The sequence below is a fragment of the Carassius gibelio genome, chromosome A4, assembly GCF_023724105.1.
Source record: "Carassius gibelio isolate Cgi1373 ecotype wild population from Czech Republic chromosome A4, carGib1.2-hapl.c, whole genome shotgun sequence".
Lineage (NCBI taxonomy): Eukaryota > Metazoa > Chordata > Actinopteri > Cypriniformes > Cyprinidae > Carassius > Carassius gibelio.
This window is the reverse complement of record NC_068374.1, coordinates 24,991,356-25,009,608: the sequence shown is the minus strand read 5'-3', so window position 1 is coordinate 25,009,608 and position 18,253 is coordinate 24,991,356. Positions and strand designations below refer to the sequence as shown.

Below are 18,253 nucleotides of genomic sequence, written 5' to 3'. Positions count from 1 at the left end.
AAAGATAAAACAATAATTTACCAATCAGTACTAATTCATAACACGTTACACGTGTACAATAAAATTACAATTGGAGTGCTATACAGTGTACAATATTTTTATACAAAAGATTTTTACAAATGATGTTCAATGTACAAGCATTTCAAATGAGGTAACAAACAATCTGATTTATATGGCTCTCTCTATACATAAAAAAAAAAATCACCCAATATTCAAGATAGTCAACTCTATATTTTTCCAGATCCTAAATCTTGACTGCTGGTGTTTATTTTTTGGCAGAGACGAAGATGCGCTCAAGTTTAAAGGTGTCGAGAGACGTCACCGCTCTGAAAGTTACGTTTTGATAACCACGCCCCTTGTATTTCCGAAGCCCCGCCCTTCAAGCTTTACAGACATGGAGCAGGGGAGCAGCAGCAGCACATCACACTAACAGATGCCTGTGAGGCTGGACATAACACTTTAATGATCTATTGCCAGTCTACAGTGAGCCAAGGCATCATATGTTTTTCGCTCACTGCACTTATAACTGAAATCCACTTTTTGGCAAATTTACAAAAGCATCTATTCCACTTTTCTGTGGGACTATAGGCATTAACCTTATAAAGGTCTGTGTCCTATTAAAGGTTAGTGCTATATTTTCAGCCTAGATTTACGCTAGATTTTCCCTGTAATGTCCTGGCAGTGCTTTATCCAATAGTAAGCGCACAACCCAAAGATGTTTCTGCGCTGAGCATCCCCTTATCTCCCGCCCCCAGTGCAGGGTGATCTGTCATGTTTCTTTGAGCTCAGTACATGTCTCTGTAGATCTCCTGCAGAAGCGGGTGGAGTGAAGCATCTTCTGTCTTGTTGATGTCCTGGACCAGCTCCGCGTGCTCCGTCACCAGCTGCCGTAGGTCAGCCAGTTTCTGCAGCAGTTTGGGAAAGAGTAAGGAGTTGTCTGGGTGGTTGGACAACAGGTGGAGCCTTAGGGCATGGATGATGCTCTCCTGGATGCGCTCGATCTGCGACACGTCGCTCAGCCCCGGACGATCTGTCGGTGGAGAGAAAGGAAGAGACACGAGAGAGACATGTAAAGTTGACAAAAGCATTAATACTTTGCTACCGAGTCCGTTTACTTGAATAAATGCTTGAAATTACTTCATGCCATTATTTCCACATCATTTATTAATATTTATATTAATCCTGAACTTTTCAAATAAATTACTTTCCTGTTCAATTGCTATGTTACGTTTTGCCATGGTATCAAAATTGGCATTACACTTCATGGCATCACTGCTATGAGTTTCGACTGCTGTCATTTTCGGCAGTGTGATATCCCTGCATTTAGCTGTACATGAAATATGTATTTTTTTTTTTCATTTCACTAACAGTGTGTAAGAAAACAGAGCAGCTCTCCAGGAAACCGTGGTTAGTGGAGGCGTCTGCTTTCGGGTCCCAGCTCCTAGGGCTGCTGCTGGAACCGCCCGGGAGGGGAAACTGGTTATTTTCTCTCGTTCTCAGGAGAAAAAATTCCCCATCTCACTCCAACCATTATTATGTCATGCCTTTCAAAATCTGCTGTCTGTGGCACTCCAGAGGTGATCTAAAAACAACCTGAACCACAACTAACTTACTCAGAGTTCAGGAGATGACATGAATATGGCATGAGATGTTCATGAAGCACAGAAGTAGTTTAGGTAAAAATAATTAAATTTATTTAGCATTGCTTCTTGTACTAGTCCCATGATGCTTTAAATTTGCATTCAAATATAGGAGGTCTGCAAATTTTGATGCAAAAGACCCTAAATTTAACCTCTGATATTATTCATTTGAGCAACTGTTTGTCTGCTCGTTCATTGATGTTTTTGTGTGTCTAAGGGATATCTGCTACTTTGTTTGACAATCCCTAAACATTAATATTTTATCAAATATTGTTCCTTTCTAGCACACCTTCGTGACCCCTGACCCCATCTCTAGCGTGTCACCACATGGCATATCAATTTCATGTCAAGTATTTCATTCTTCACTGTTAAGAAGCATTTCATTTATATAATGTGTCCCAAATGTTTTACACGAAGACCATTTTACACAGCCTCTGTTTGGCTCCCCACGCTCTCTCTGCATCTCACCTCCGCAGCAGATGATGGCAGCCACGAACAGTGCCAGGTCGCTGTCGTCCAGCTCTAGGGCGTTGAACCTCATGGCGAACTGAAATTTCGGCTCCATCATGTCGCTGAAGGGCTTACGCAGGCTCTTTAGAAATTCTCGAGTGATGAAGCCTCCGCCGCGAGCCACCAGCAGCCCGTCTTTGTTCATGCAGGAGGCCAGCAGCGCGAAGAGCGCCTCGTACACGCCGTACTTCAGCAGAGTCACCTGGTCGTTGAGGTCAAGGGCGGCGAAGCCAGGCACGGCCTTGGCGAACTCCGTCAGCTCTGTGACCGTCGCCACCGAGGCGTACTGACAGAACAGGAAGAGCCGGGCCTCCACTTCCCTCTCCCGCAGAGTAGAGACGTCTCCGGATGCCACGTTGCCCAGCAGCTGGGTGAGTAGTTTCTGCTCGGCGTGCTGGAGAGTGTCCATGTCGTGGATGACGAAGGGCTTCGATGAAGGATGGAGAGAGGACAGTCAGACCGTGTAACTCTAAGTGTGCTGAATAACTTGTGCAATAGTGCTCCCTGTTTTCTTAATCAGCAAATGACACCCTCTCACTAAGTGTTGGGGAATCTACTTTGAAAACGCAGCTTGCCAAGCTTCTACATTTAGAGTCATTAAAAAACACAGTCAAAACTCTTGAAATAGTATTTACTTAAACTACAAAAAAAATAAATAATAATAATTACACTGAATGAATCAAAGTATCTTTTTTATGGTCCACAGAAGAAAGAAAATCATATAGGTTTGGTACAAATGTGTTGTGAAAAGGACTGAAATTACGAAAACTGTAATCATTTTAGGTCAAAGGGTTAGGGTTTGGCTGACAAAAACACTTGGGAACCCTCTCTATAATGGACAACATTTAAATGTGGCCTCATTTTGTTCAGCTTTAAAGTTGTTTGAGCAATACAGCATAAATAAAGAGTGAGTGAGTGAGTGGCCAACACAGCAGTCCCTCACCGGAGTGCTGGTCTTGCCCGTGAGAAACACACGTGCTTTGGCTTTGTTCATGTGGAAATGGTTGAGGTAGGCTTCATGCATCTGCTTGGCCAGACTCTTTGTGTCCGGCTGCTGGGACTCGTGCTCATCTTTTACACTGACGTCCTGTTCTGCTTTCAGCCTCTGCTTTTCAGATTGGGGTATCCGCCCAAAACGGATAGCTGTAAGACACACACACACACACAGTACCAATGAAACCAGATGCAAGCTCATGCATGACGTCACCGACAATGTACTCTATAAAAACAAAACAAACAAATATACATACATGCTTAACAATGTCAATACGAAGGCTAAAAAAAAAAAAGTTTTATTTTAAACCCCCTTCTATGCATTTCTCATCTTCTCTTGTTTCTTTCCTAATCTAGATTTCTAATAAGCCGGACAGTGTATGTTATGATTTTTGTTGGCTTTTTTAAAAAGTGCTATTGCCCTCTTTTGTAAGTTATTTTGGATAGAAGCATTTGGTAAATGCATGTCATGTGAAATGTTACTTTAAATAAACAATGATGTGTTACTTAACTGAATTAATTAATTGTATATGTTAGTTTTATTTCCACAGCGCAGCTCAACAGTCTATAGTCTGCCGTGCTGCAACTGCATTTGTCATTATGAGGAAAACTTAATATACAGATAAAATACATGAATACAAGAAACAAACCATTTTTAACTGCTGGTCTGTGTGCAGATCCATACTGGAATTGCTCAGATAACAGGAAAATCCCCAAACTGAAATTCGGGTCAGGGGCACTGATTATGATCATTTGATTGCATTATTGTTTTTAATAATTAATCACGGTACTTTAACGTATTGAATCGTCAGCCCCCGTTTATACACAAACCAACTGTAGTGGAACTTTAGGTCATCACACTGCTGCCACTTCATCAGTCCCGGGACAAAGGGCAGACGCTGGGGGTTGGGGGGAGGGTTTGTGTGGCGTGATATGATACAGATCTCCCTCGGAAGGGATTGCGCTAACAGTCACATGACATTAGCCCTGGCTAACAGAAGAATTATTCCCGGTTTGGGTCAAAGTCCCGTGAGAGAACGGGACGGTGTGTCTTCCTTGTGAACTGGTTCTTGGAAGGTGTGGATTTGTGCAACCTCATGAAGTCAAAGCTAAGAGTGTGTAAAGGTTGCTGTTGTATATTTTGATTCTAATCTAAATAGCTTGACCTTCCATTAGAGAACCAAACTACGTGTTGCGAATTATTATTGTCATAAATTGGAACACCATCTTGATTACAGATAAAGCAATTAAAGAACTTAAATAATAAAGCCATAAACTGATTCTGTATAATCTAAATCTTAAGAGATATGCTCTTTGAGAAGCTCTTACCGTTGTGGGACATGCCCACTGCAAGACACTTGCGGAAACGGCAGTATTGGCATTTATTTCGGTTCTTTTTCTGGATCTTGCAGTTGCGTTCGCACTTGTCGTACTCCAGTTTGAGTCGAATGGTTCTCCTGAAGAACCCCTGTGGAAAATTCAGAAAAAGGCGCATACAATGGAAGCTGTCATGATAAAAGAACAGGGTTTCCGCAGGTTTTAATGAAGGTCAATTTTCTTTACTTGGCTTTTTTAAGGCTATCTCCGATTTAAAACCTTTTAAAGCTTAACTTTTAAAGGCCATTTTAAGACCTGCAGAAACCCTGAGATTACCTGTACAGTCAGAATTCATATGATACCAAATTTTATGTCAATTTGTTCAAGTACAGGCATAGATTTGAATATATATTTATGTTTACATTCTGAATTGGACTTTAGCCTCTAATTTCCAATACAGAGCGGAACCTCACAAGACTCTGATAAAATGACCTTGATAAACCAAATGCTAATTGCACATGTGATAAGAAGGCTAATTCACACGATACCAATATATATTACACAAGAACATTGTGTATCCATGAACAAATACAGAGGTACGGCGTTAAATGTAAGTTGCACATAGATGTTACGATTTATAGATGCATTTGCCTGCAGCATTAATAAATGTATGTGTGTTTGTGCAGCAAGGTGTGGATTTGGTTAGTGTTTTTGTAGTCAACTTCAAGATTAGGCCTTTTGAAAAAGGTTTTTCTCAACAAAAGAGATTTATGTATGGCCTGATGCTAAATGCTTCATCAAAAATCAGTTACTGCAAGAGGTCTTGTGCAGGATCTTTGTGGAAAGGTGCACTGGGAATATCTGTTTATTAGATAAAGATAAAAAAAAAAAAAAGAATGATAATGGATGCAGTGAATGAAGGACTATCAGAGCTTTGTAGAGTCTTCCCACACATCTTCATCAGAATAGGCACTGTGAACGGGGCCTGGTATGTGTAGTAAGGGTCACAGTTTACAGCAAAGACATTCTTGTCCCTCCAGGTGAATTATTTAACAGGGAAAAGCAGAACACGTGCCTGACAATGGAAACAAGTATCAGACGAGAGCTTGGTCTCATGACAGACTGTCACGGATTGCTCCCCGCGCTAAAAACAGAAGTGATGACGCATCTCTACGCACTGAACATACCAAACAATAAAACTGGACTGAAGAAACAGCTCATCATGGAACAGCCCTTAAATACCAACCAAGGACAGACACAGGTTCTGTAATGTGTGTTGCTGATGCATTATTTCCTACGGTTCTCAAAAGCTTTAGGAAGTGAAGTTTAAAATATATTTGCATGCTGGAAATGACTCATTTACTCTTGCAGATTTAGCTAAACAAAAAGCACAAATATAATTGTTAAAATGTTCACGTACAATTGCTTTTTTAAAGGGGTAATGTGATGTTCCTAAAAATAACATTATTTTGTATTTGCATAAACACATTTCATTACATCAGTTTAAGGTAAAAAAAAAAAACAAAACAAAAAAAACAACAACATTATTTTCCAGATAATGAACATTTTTGTTCCTCCTCTATGCCCTGCCTTTCTGAAACGTGTCGTTTTTTACAAAGCTCTTCGTTCTGAAAAGTGAGGTGAGCTCTGATTGGCCAGCTATCCAGTGTGTTGTGATTGGCTGAATACCTCAAGTGTGTGACAGAAATTCTACGCCTCTTACCATACTGCGATGCGTGTCTGAACACTGAAGTCTGAACACCGGCGCAAAAGAAACAAAAACAATAAAGCCCATTTGTTGCATCCAGTGGGGACTTATTACCGTATTTTCCAGACTATGAGTCGCACTTTTTTCACAGTTTGGCTGGTCCTGCGACTTATAGTCAGGTGCAACTTATTTATCAAAATTAATTTGACATGAACCAAGAGAAATGAACCAATAGAAAACATTACCGTCTGCAGCAGCGAGAGGGCGCTCTATACTGCTCAGTGCTCCTGTAGTCCATACTGAGCAGTATAGAGCGCCCTCTGGGGGCTGTAGACGGTAATGTTTTCTCTTTGGTTCTTGGTTCTAAATAAATGCGACTTATAGTCAGAAAAATACGGTACAGATTATGACTCATACTGTGTTTTTACGCAAAAAACCATGTCTGCATTTGTGATCGGAGAAACGACATGGCGGCAGCGGCAACAGCGAGAATCAAAAGCAAGGCCTTCTTTCTTTGCGCAAACATTTGGACTGTGTTATGCAAATCTTCCCACATAGTGATGTAGACATGGGGGGCATTTGAATGAGTCATTTTAGGACGGCGTGGACGAGTCTTAACTTTTATAAAGAATATCTCTATGGATTTAAGATTTTAGTCTTTACAACTTAACAGATGATCTTCATGCACCAACAGCTTTTAACACTCCAAAGAAAAAGGAAAAGATCAAATCACATCATATGACCCCTTCTTCGTGATCCCATGTTTTAAACTTTAGTTAGTGTGTAATGTTGTTGTTAGAGTATAAATAATATCTGTAAAATTCTAAAGCTCAAAGTTCAATGCCAAGCGAGATATTTGATTTAACAGATTTCACCTACAACGAATGACCCGTTTGGACTACATCCCTCTAGTTCCTGCAGTAATGACGTCACTAAAACAGTTTTTTGACTAACCTCCGCCCACATGAATTCACAAAAAGGGGGCGTGGTCTTGTTGCGCACCGACGGAGAAGAAGGAAAAGCTGTGTTTGTTGCCATGTCGTTGAAACACTGTTATTTTCATCTCGGGGTCCAATCATCTTTGTTTGGGCTTCCCAGGAACGCTATACTTGGAGATTAATGGTTACAATTTGTGTTAAACTCGGTTCCCGAAAATTATAATCCAAATGTAAAACTATGTGCAGCACATTTTACTGAGGACAACTTCCTCAATTTCAATCAGTTTAAAGCCGGATTCGCACAAAGATTATTCTTGAAAGATGGAGCAGTTCCCTCTTTGTCTGGAGAAGGCGTTGTTTATGGACCACAACCGGTAAGTGTATTTTATTTAAGTTGGTGCGTTTAACAGTTTCTGTAACTTATAACACAAAGGGCAAAGCTGTTTAGCTTTGTTAACTAGATGTTAGGGCTGTGCAAAAAAACGAATGCGATTTTCATGCACATCTCGTCAGTAAAAACGCTCCTGTGATTATAAGTACATCTCCAGCACATGCTCCTGCCCACTTGCTTTCTCAAAACTAGCCCAATAGCATTTCCAGGAGGGCAGCACGCGCTCAGCTGCTGTCGAATCACAACACAGGAACCGCTGACCCAATCAGAACTTGTTACGTATTTTTAAAGGAGGGACTTCATAGAACAAGGAAGTCATCAGCCCGTTTCTATGACAGTGAAAACAGCGGTATACAGATACAGTATGTGAATTGTGTGAAAAATACTGTTCCCCCCCCCCCCCCCCCCCTTGGCTTTTGGATTATTGTGAGCAGAAAAAAGACTCAGGGGTAGGTATGGACATTTAAAAAAAAGACTCAAACCACATGAATAAGACACTGGTAGCACAATCTGAATCTAGAATCTAGAATTTTTTTGCTATGGATTTCTGCTACCTATCAGGGTTGCCAGGTTTTTACAACAAAATTGCTATCCCAATTGCTACTCAAAACTATCCTAATTGCATCTCAAGGGGGGTTCCCCGCTAAAAATTGTGTAGGAAAACCACGGACTTGGCACAACTGCTACCTATCTTTTTAATGGGAGGAAGCACAATCTGAGCAGGGAACACAGATAGTCAGAACACCCGAAACACACCAAAATAAAGCTTGCCCATTTTAGGTTTGAAGATGATGAAATGAAATAAAAATGTAAATATTAGAATTGTATTTTTCTTTTAATATACTATAAAATAATTGTATTTCTATTTAATACTCACTTTTTATTTTAAAACATAACAGAATGAACACACTTAATAAATTAGTAACAAAATAAATTAAGTGGAATAATACTATTATTATTACCCAGTGGCAGTTAATCTGTGTGGGTCTACAGAGTGCAATGCCACAAAAAAACAAAAAACAAACCGTGATACAAACAAACCGTTCCATCCTTGTTGCAGATTTACGTGAATGTATAGTTTTTAGCACTTGTTGCTTTATCACATCGGTCATAGTTAGGTCACTGTGTAAATATCAAACTATATAATTAACTAAGTCCACAGCGATGCTGATAGAGTTCCTTTCAATTCTCGAAAATCGTTCTTAATCAGCTATTTTGAAAGTAGCTTGACTATAACTACAACTACCATGTTTGCTTAAGACAAATTATTTATAAAGTATATTTTAATTGGTCTCACCAAAGTACAATGTGGAAGAGTGGTAAACCGCATCAGCAATAAACCTTGTTGTAATTGTCCTGATTTAATTGCACCATAAGGGGTGCCAATGGTCAAAGTCTGCTCTTGCTAGAGAAAAACACATGGCACATAGCAATAACTGGGCTGGCAGTAGTTAACTGTAAAGGAGTAAGAACTGCGTGACCCAGGCTCAGCTGGAGTGTGTTGTGCGCAGTCCTTCTGATGAATTTGACATGCACCGCATGAAGCAACAGCTCTTGTACACGCTTCACCTTACATGTACGAAGGGAGAACAAGACACTGGGGAACCCTCAGTCTTTTTGCAAAGCAGCTATGAAAATACTAAAGAAACTCATGTGCTTTCTGTCGACCCCGGTGTGAGCGCTCAAGTGTTTTCCGTCCAGGGTAGGTTTGTGGTTATGAAAGTATAACAGTGTCTGCACCGAAGCCAAGCAGGAAAAAGTTGATGCCGTTTCGGTATTGACTCTTAGCACTCATGTGAGAATTTTCCACTGTGCACTTTGCGTGCACGCTTACCTTGCACCCTTCGCACGCGTGCACTCCATAGTGGAAACCTGAGGCCCGGTCGGCGCAGACGCGGCACTCGAGGGCCAGAGAACCAGAGGAGTTCTCGTCCTGAACCGTGCTGGACGCAAACACTTCTGAGAACGGACTCGATGCCAGTGTTAAGACATCTACAAGACAAACACATCCCACTGGCAGTATTTATTTATCCTGACCCAGATGTAAAACTTATATATCATTTTTAAAGGCACAAATTAAGCATAAAGTGAAGGCAATTATTTAATTCTTTAACTTGACAGATTGGTGTTAATTTTTTTTTTAGAAGCCTGATTGGGATTGCTGTTAGTATTGGGTTTTATATGCTCTACCTATGACAGCTGAGCTGTCTGCTGCAGTGTTGCTGCTCTGGTAGTCCAGTACGTGAAAGGAGTTGAAGGTATCATCGCTGAGAGACTGAGATATGTCTTCCAGCACCTCCATGTCACCAATGAGCTCCCCACACAGAGGGCTGTCCAGAATCTGATCGCTCAGCGGGGTCGAGGGACTGTACAGGCTCGGCATGTCTACCATGGCGCTGGACCACGGCAAGCTTTGAATCATTCATCAGTCTGCAAAGAAAAAACGATGGCAAGAAAAGTGAAGATGGAGTTAAGAAAATATGTGTCATATCTTTAAAAAAGCATGCAAGATGCGTTTGCGCAAAAAAAAAAGCAACTAACAATGGTTTGTTTTTTTGTAATTTTTTTTTTACCATTAATGGTAAAAAATAATTTTTCATAGTTTTGCATTTTTTTATTATTTACATTGAAATAAAAAATGATGTTGTTTTTTTTATGTATATCAGTATACTAAAATAATACATAGATAGACCATTGTCATAAAAAAATGCATAAATATTAGCAGTTATTATTTTAAAAATTATATATATATATATATATATTTTTTTTTTTTTATTCATTACATTTTATAATTAATTTTAAACAACTCGATTTGATTTTGTTAAATAAAAATTCATATATACTTAATATGCAAACTGTAGCCTGGGCTCAGTGACTAGAAGTAGTTCCATTCAGAGCAACACTTAACAAGTGGCAGAAGTAACATGTTGAAGGAGGGTTGGCAAGGAAACCCGAGGCACAGATATGGCAGTATTTTATTCAGACATGAGGGGCCTGTGTCATCACTGTAGTGTGATCTCATTCGTCCTGCCATGTGAGCTTATCAAAGAGTCCGACCAAAGACCAAGAGCAATCGACTGAAGTGACCTGAAGATTGGGTGTAAATGATATTTCAGTGAAAACTCTAATTGGTTTCAATTTATATGCTTTTCAAAGAAGGATCCAGGGCGTTGTTGTGCTGCTGCAGGGCTAGTTTTAAGCGTTGCGGGAGAGTTATTTTGATGCACTTAATTTGCTTACTATTGCCGGACGTTTAAAGTGTGTGCAGGAGATAAAAATCCTCTACAAAAGAATTAACTATTTAAATGGATTCAGATGCTTTCGAGGGAATTTTTATGGCAGCTCAAGGGGTCTCGTGGACAACGGCTGAAATGCCATTCCACTCAACCCTTTAATTTCTTACAGCAGTCACATGGAGACGGCTAACTAATGCCAGACTCGCAATCAAACCCTTCTGCAACAGATCACTGTTTTTTTAGAAGAAAGAACAATACACTTTAACTGTAAGTGACAAACACAGCAAATCAAAAAATACAAATGTATAAAATCCTTTCCCTCTGTTGCAGTACCGCCTGTGCTAAAAAGCTGACAAATTTCACACTAACATTGACTACTGATAGCAGACAATCCGTTCCCGCAGAATCCCATCATTAATCAGCTCTTGGCAGAGAATCTCAGTTTGCAGCTCCGTCTGCGAGAGGAAGCCATCCAGCTTTAAGTTATACCTGATCTCTCGGCTCTGTAGATTCACCTGAAGAGCAAAAATCTTACCCGGCTGTTCACATCTGGTTGTCTCCAGCTGTTGCAGCTGTAACCTGAGCACAGTGTGATCCTTCGGTCAATGCACATAGCTGTTCGCTCTCTCAAAAGTGAAAGACAATCATGTCTGACTCGCACCAGATTCTGCTTGTGACTCAGCGTGCACAGTCAAGTGCAGCAACAAGTGTCCCCACTGGAGAAACATATGGGCAGCCATAACCACCGCACATTAGTTACTAAACTGCAAAAAAAACATTGTCTGAATCTGTTTTTTTGACCTGTTTTTAATATACATTATTTACATAAGCATGCTTAAAAATAACTTGAGAAGAAAAAGTGCATCTAAATAGTAGTGAAACAAGATACATTTGCTTGATAATTAAAACAGCATAACGTAACACAAGGTATTAAATACCTTTAATATTCTTCATCTGTTTTTGTAAACATTTTTAAAGTGCATCTAAATTTCCTTAAAAGGAGATGAATGACCTTGATAATATGATTGCATAAGATATGTTTTGACATATTGGCTACAGAAGGATTATAGTATATTGACTCTATATTACTCAAAACACTGCAAAAGAAAACTAAATAAAAAATTTGGTCTTGTCTTCCACTTCCGGTTAATATATAAATGTATAAATTTAAATATATAAACATGTTTAAAGGTAACTTTTTTTTTACATAAGCATCATGCTTAAATATAATATTAATATGTAAATGTTTATTCAAATTTTGATTTGTCTTTATACCTTAAATGCAACTATGTCTCAAGAAAATCTACTTTTAAAATACTTTTAATTTCATTTAATGCATTTTTATTATTTGTAATAAAATAAATCAAAGCCAGCCATTCACAGTAAACAAGATTATGCATGTCCCATGCGTCTGAGTGCGACTGCATTGTGTACCTAACCATGTATTAGGGTGCGAGACAGAGAGCGATAAGCTGAAGCTACTATATTTATTCCGTGTAAACCCAGACACTCACATGGGCACACATACGCATGACTTGAGCCTCATGACAACGAGCGGGAGCCAAACGCCAGTTCACTGGAATGGAAAAGTGCCCATGGAGACCAGCTGAGCCATTAACCAGCAAAACCAAACCTCACAGACGCGTCCAAACTACAACCAATTCTACACAAACATCTCGACGCATGAATGCGCTCAATGAAGTCCTATTAGGTTGATCGTGTAGTAACAATACAGCAGTCCCTGTGAGTATTTTAGATCCACAAGAAGACAATGAGTGTCAATGTACCTAAGCTTATCCCAAAAACAGTGTTTTACAGACAGGTCATATTGATCATGTGTTCCCCATCATCATTTCAGAGCCAGCCTTGGACTCAACAGACGTAAAGCAAACACATCAGTGTAGAAATTTCCACTGAATCAGCCAGCTAGCAATGACCAAGCAGAATCTCTACCCACTGGATAGAAACAACAGATCTGAAGTATAAACACTCATCTCTGACCACAGACCATATGTGAGTTGGTTTTTGAAAGAAATACTGAATCTGCACATGATAAAATGCACATCTGTCAAGCTGCACGTGCAACAATTGTCTCTCTCCATAGTGGATGTGGGTCAAGACTATTTGGCAAAAATAAGGCCAAGTCTATTTGCTCAGTGTTGGTGAAGGGTCATTGCCATGATTCGTTTTTTTTCTTTTTTTCTTTTTATTGATTTCTCAAAAATGCATACAAATTGTGTTTTGTTTTTTGGGTGGGAAAAGTATAATTACAGCTGTCCTGATATTATAAAGAAAATCTTTATAAAAAAAAAAGGGAAAGAAAACAGTTTAGCATTATTTATTCTTAATTCATTCATATCTTTTTATTATTATTTCTTAGAAAAAATATTTTACTAATTATAATTTTGTCCCCAAATCAAATCCATAGGATGCAACTAACATGTAGAAAACAGGTAAACGATAAATGGAAATCTAGACAGGACCCCTCAAAGACCCTCATGAATGTATGTCTAGGCCAACAAGTCTCTTAAAATCAGACATTTGAGAACGTTAGTTCAGCTTGTGCAATGTGTGAAAGACATAATTATATGTCATAATGAATATATATCATATAAAATACGTATACTGAAAAATATATATTCAACAACTAAAAATAAAGATCAAGATCACATTTATTCAAAGTGTTACGAAATCATTTTTCCTAAAAACTGCAAAAAGTTGAAAAATATGAATATCAACAACAACGTGGTTTAAACGCATTTTTTTAAATCACTCTAATAATCTTAATTAAATCACTCAAATATAGCTACAACAAAGCAGCACACCGTTGTTGTGTCGAAGCAGAAATGCACACAATAGCTGTGAGGCCTATGCTTAAAGCAGACAGCACAACTCAAATCATCACGTAAACGCAGAGCAAAGCGGAATGAAATCAGTGCTTACCAGATCACGATTCATGATTCTGCTCTACCAACTGCCAATAAATACACGCACCCCTTCCAGGGCCAAAGTCCGAATCCACACTCACACACACACACACACACACACACACACACCCTGCATGCCTGCTTCTCTCCGTTCAGGAGTTTGGCTGGCGTCACACCAACAAATGGACGCCGCAGATAAGAGAACATTAATGTCTGGATGAATGCGCTTAGAATCAAGACAGCTAGGATTTCAACAACAGGGCAGGAATGTCTTCTTTCCACACGCCGGGAAACATCCTGTCTCTTTAGTACATTCAACCTACAGAGAGACATTACGTCAAGGCAGACGGCTTCATATGGACTCTGAAATGCAAACATGGGGCAATTGAAGCAGGTGCATCCATATATGTTTCTCTAACCTGCTGATACAGTCATGGCCAAAAGTCTGTGTCGGTGTTACCACAAATTAAATATGATCATTTCTCCACAAATCTGCATTAATCTAATCTTATAGATGATGTATGATAATCAGCGTTTCACAAAGCCAAAGAGGGTGAAAGAGAAAGAAACCTGGCCATGGAGATAAGAGTATGGACAAGGCTATAAAATGACTTCACTTGAAGGGAACTCATTTGAAAGTTGGCTAAATGGGGGGTTAATGCTTCTGTATACACACTATATAATGAAACACGCAAAGTGTGAATAATGTGAATATAACATTACATACAAAAATAACTGTTTGTGAACTGATTTTGAGAAATCTCAGAGCTCACACAGTGATGTCAGACACTGGGAAGATGTCATGGGGCGGTAAGATATGTGTGACCCTTGAAGCATGTTACGTAACAGGACAGAATGGACGAGCTCATGAGGGCCTGTGGTCACTGATATGGGGGCTACGAAAGCTGCGCTGGATGTCACTGGGATCTCATTTAGTTGCAGAGATTGTCAGTGTACAGGAACTGAAATTATTACATTAAGGACCGTACAGAATTATTCATTAATGAATTCTTCAAGATGAGGGACAGTGAGCAAGTGGGACTAATTTATGTAAAAGATGTTTAAAAAGCAGGTTTATTACAGTTAACTAAAATCAAAACTAGATATATAAAAATGTGTTACTTGAAATAAAATAAACATTAACTGAAATAAAATGAGATATGTAAAAACATTAAAAAACGAATTAAAATGACAAAAACAACAAGATTATACTAAACATGAACTAAACATTTTTTCATATTTTTATATATAAAATATTAATAACTACAATAGTTTCTCAGCGACTTTAAAACCTTTTCATCATTTCAAGCCAGCATACTGTGGATCTGACATATTCCTCATAAAACCTATTACATCTTACAAGTTGTAATTTAAAACCAAGGCAACAATTTTATAACAAACATCAAATTTTACTGGTAATTATTATATTATATTAGAAATGTAATATCCTCTTAAGTACTTTTATGTCCTTGCTCCTTAAATTGTTAGAAAGGTTAACCAAGGTAACTTAAAAACTACTGATTTATTTAGGCCTAGATTAAATGAAATTACATCTATTATACTGTTTAAATGGAATTCTAAACAGAATTCAAATTGTTTATGAAATTATAATTATATTATAATTATGATATTATAGATTATGTTAGTTCACATTACTACATCAACGTTAATGTTTACACTGTGGTAAAAGTGCTGTAAGATACTTAATAGGCCTATAATATCACTATAACATCTAACTAACTCTAAAGACCAACCCAGTGCATCTAGTTAAATGCAACGGTTTCAAAAGAGTTAAAATCTTGATCAACTCGAGCAAACGCGCGTGTATTGTTCTTTACAGAGTATGTGATGAGACTCTCGCTGTGAAAATAGCACAGACATCTGTTCTTATGTGAATGTTTACTTTACTCCAGTTAAAAGCCTACGATTACAGTAATTACGGCCATAAAACCGGATAAAACATGATCATAATGCAACACAAGCGCTTTGTTTACATGAGCTGCGCGTCTACCTCCCAATCCCAGGCCGCCATGCAGGCAGGAATAAAACACACGGGCTCTGTGACACTGCCAACACTCAGCTCGGTGGTGCGAGGGAGGCTGTAGTACTCCACAAGCGTCCTGTTTAAAATTCACCGCAACCTCTGCTGTCAAACCACTCTGACACCAGTCGAGCTCGCCGGCCTGTCCCGGACGTGACAGCGCACACCTCCCGACACACCTATGGATTCGACCAATCGGCGCAGGATGTTCAGAGGAAAGCCACGCCCACCGCGATGGTCGCGATGATGATATTATTAAATAGAATAATATCTCGTCATATTACTTAACAATTAATGATAAAATAAAACATATTACATATGTTGTTTTATTAATCAAGAAGTATGTTTAGTTACCTTAAAGAGGGATTACCTTTGGCGACTAAATGTCACAATAACGCACCTCTGCTGCCACCTGCTGGTGATATTCTAAAATTAATCAATGCTATCGTGTGTAAATTTGAAGACATTTTCTATCTTTAAGATGCTATGGACCCCCCACCAAATATAATCATCCATTATTTTACAAAGTAGTTAAAGATTATTATACAAAGTAGTTAAAGATACCTAATATAAAGTGGGACCATTGTATTGAATATAATTTGGAAAATGACATTGTCATACAAGAAAAACGTTGCTCTCAATCTGGCAATAAAGTATAATTTCACATTAAGTTTTCCTATTCACTGCAGTGCTGTACTGTTAATTATTTATTTAAATTAAATTTGTATTATTTATTGAATATATAAACATTTCCTATTTACTATTATACTGTACTGTTGGATTATTTATTTAAATCGAAATGTATTAGTAATAAAAAATAATTGTATTATTTATTTTTTATATTTTTCTGTAAACCTTTGCCATTTGAAAACCTCTGGCCTCATGTCACAGTAAGATAAGATTTTCATTAACATTATTTTAAATAAATTTAAAGCCCATTCCTCATTGATATTACAGTTCTGCTTTACTAGTTATTTGTTTGTTTAATAGTGTTATTGAGGGAAAAAACTAAAACACTTTTGAGAACTGAAAGGGAAACACTGATGTGGTCTCAAGGTATTAATATGAAACTCTTATCCTCTGTGGATTATTGTAATGTGCATAACAATGTCGTTTTGTCAGACTGACGGTAATGCTGACATAAGCATGCATAACACCTGTTTCCAAAGAAACACAACTTTTTCAAGGTGACATGGCCATCACATTCTGTCCGCCCTTGCTGCTATTTGTCTTCTGTAAGTGCCAGTCTAGGGGCGCTCCTGTGGAGATGTGCCAGGCAGTACCCATAAATTGTGCAGCAGTGAAAGGTCAGCCTTTCTACAGCCCTGCAGTTTTTAACATCAGCTAATGGCCGTCTGGAGCCATGGCCATGTTTTATTTACAATACAAGCTACCCTGGCAGAAGCACTCTACTTGCTTCTGTACTGCATTTTTAATAACAAACAAATGAAATATCAAAACACCGCAGCTCCATTACATCCTAGTGAACAAAATACTTTTCATTCCGTCACAGAATTATAGGAAAATGTTTTCAGTGACATGACAGTAAATGTCAGAATTGTCATTTTTGAGTGTACTGCTCCTTTAACTCGTAGATTTCTCGAAGAGATTTCTTGCGAGATTATTTGCTCTTATTCTTTATAAACGTCAATATCATGCGTGAGGCAAAGAATTAAACAGGCAATCTTTGAAATATCAAACAGTTTATTCCGGTTTAAATATTACACACCTGTGCTCTATGTAATCCTCATGCAGCTATTAATGGCAAGATCATCATAATGAGAATCAGTCACTCTTCAAAAAAAACTGTCTGGCGATGTTATGCTGCCCTTCAGGGAAGGCAGTAGGATGTATAGTCATCTCCTGATGGGGCAAAAACACAACCCTGAAACCACACAACCTACTACCTCACCCTGTACGAACATCACTGCTGAATATTCCTCGACAACACAATGACACATTTTTACCTTTTCAATTCTTATCAGAAATACAGTATGCTACGTATACCTTTTTATTAGTATATATATTGTATATATGCTGTTTTGAAGTTTTACAGTTCCTATGTGCTTTGAACCCACACACATGCTTTTGTAATCCTAGAAGATAGTATAGTCTTTTATTTCTTCCAAAAAATTGACACAGGCAACACTGCACTGATTTTGTCCAATCAAACTCAGTCATGACTGTGATGTAACCGAAGGCCACTGGCTATTAGTGAAAAGGGACTAGCCATTAAATACGCAGAGTTTTTGTTTCAGAAGGAAATTCAAGGATTTCAAGGATGTTTCAACAGCATCAAAAATGAAATAAATCAAATTTGCCATTTTTCTTTTAATTGCCATACTGTTATCATCACTATCAGCATATTCTGTCCTCTATATGGATTCATGCGAATGTATGACCAGTATGCGATGCAGCAAGAACAAAGCTGTTTTATTGGTAACGCTGAAAGTTTGGTATGAATCATCAGGTTTTAAAATTCTTTTATTTTATTGATAAACACACATTATTGCTGGAACCTGGAAATGTGTTCTTCTTTCCTGTTGATGTCC

At 38.4% G+C, this 18,253-nt stretch overlaps 1 protein-coding gene across 7 annotated transcripts; it reads right to left on the bottom strand.

The window, feature by feature from the left end:
* Positions 1-81: 81 nt before the first annotated feature.
* On the bottom strand, positions 82-16,390 carry LOC127974460 (peroxisome proliferator-activated receptor alpha). 7 transcript variants are annotated; one of them, XM_052577768.1, is made up of 7 exons: positions 15,655-16,390; positions 9,688-9,927; positions 9,332-9,510; positions 4,473-4,611; positions 3,094-3,293; positions 2,109-2,577; positions 82-1,030 (listed from the first exon to the last, which is right to left on the bottom strand). In XM_052577768.1, the coding sequence occupies exons 2-7, from the start codon at positions 9,917-9,919 to the stop codon at positions 786-788; spliced, it is 1,464 nt and encodes a 487-aa protein (XP_052433728.1). In that variant the 5' UTR covers positions 9,920-9,927; positions 15,655-16,390; the 3' UTR covers positions 82-785. The 7 variants fall into 7 exon arrangements, with proteins under 7 accessions (XP_052433728.1, XP_052433696.1, XP_052433736.1 ...); XM_052577736.1 differs by having other exon boundaries at positions 15,672-16,389; XM_052577776.1 differs by lacking the exon at positions 15,655-16,390 and adding an exon at positions 13,677-13,697.
* Between the last annotated feature and the right edge of the window lie 1,863 nt (positions 16,391-18,253).

Excerpts from the sequence above, each read along its gene's own strand:
- LOC127974460 (XM_052577768.1), bottom strand. The coding sequence starts at position 9,919 with ATGATTCAAAGCTTGCCGTGGTCCAGCGCCATGGTAGACATGCCGAGC. Across the intron at positions 9,511-9,687 it reads AGACAGCTCAGCTGTCATAG|TGGGATGTGTTTGTCTTGTA; the intron begins GTAGAGCATATA and ends AAATACTGCCAG. Across the intron at positions 1,031-2,108 it reads TGCCATCATCTGCTGCGGAG|ATCGTCCGGGGCTGAGCGAC; the intron begins GTGAGATGCAGA and ends CTCCACCGACAG.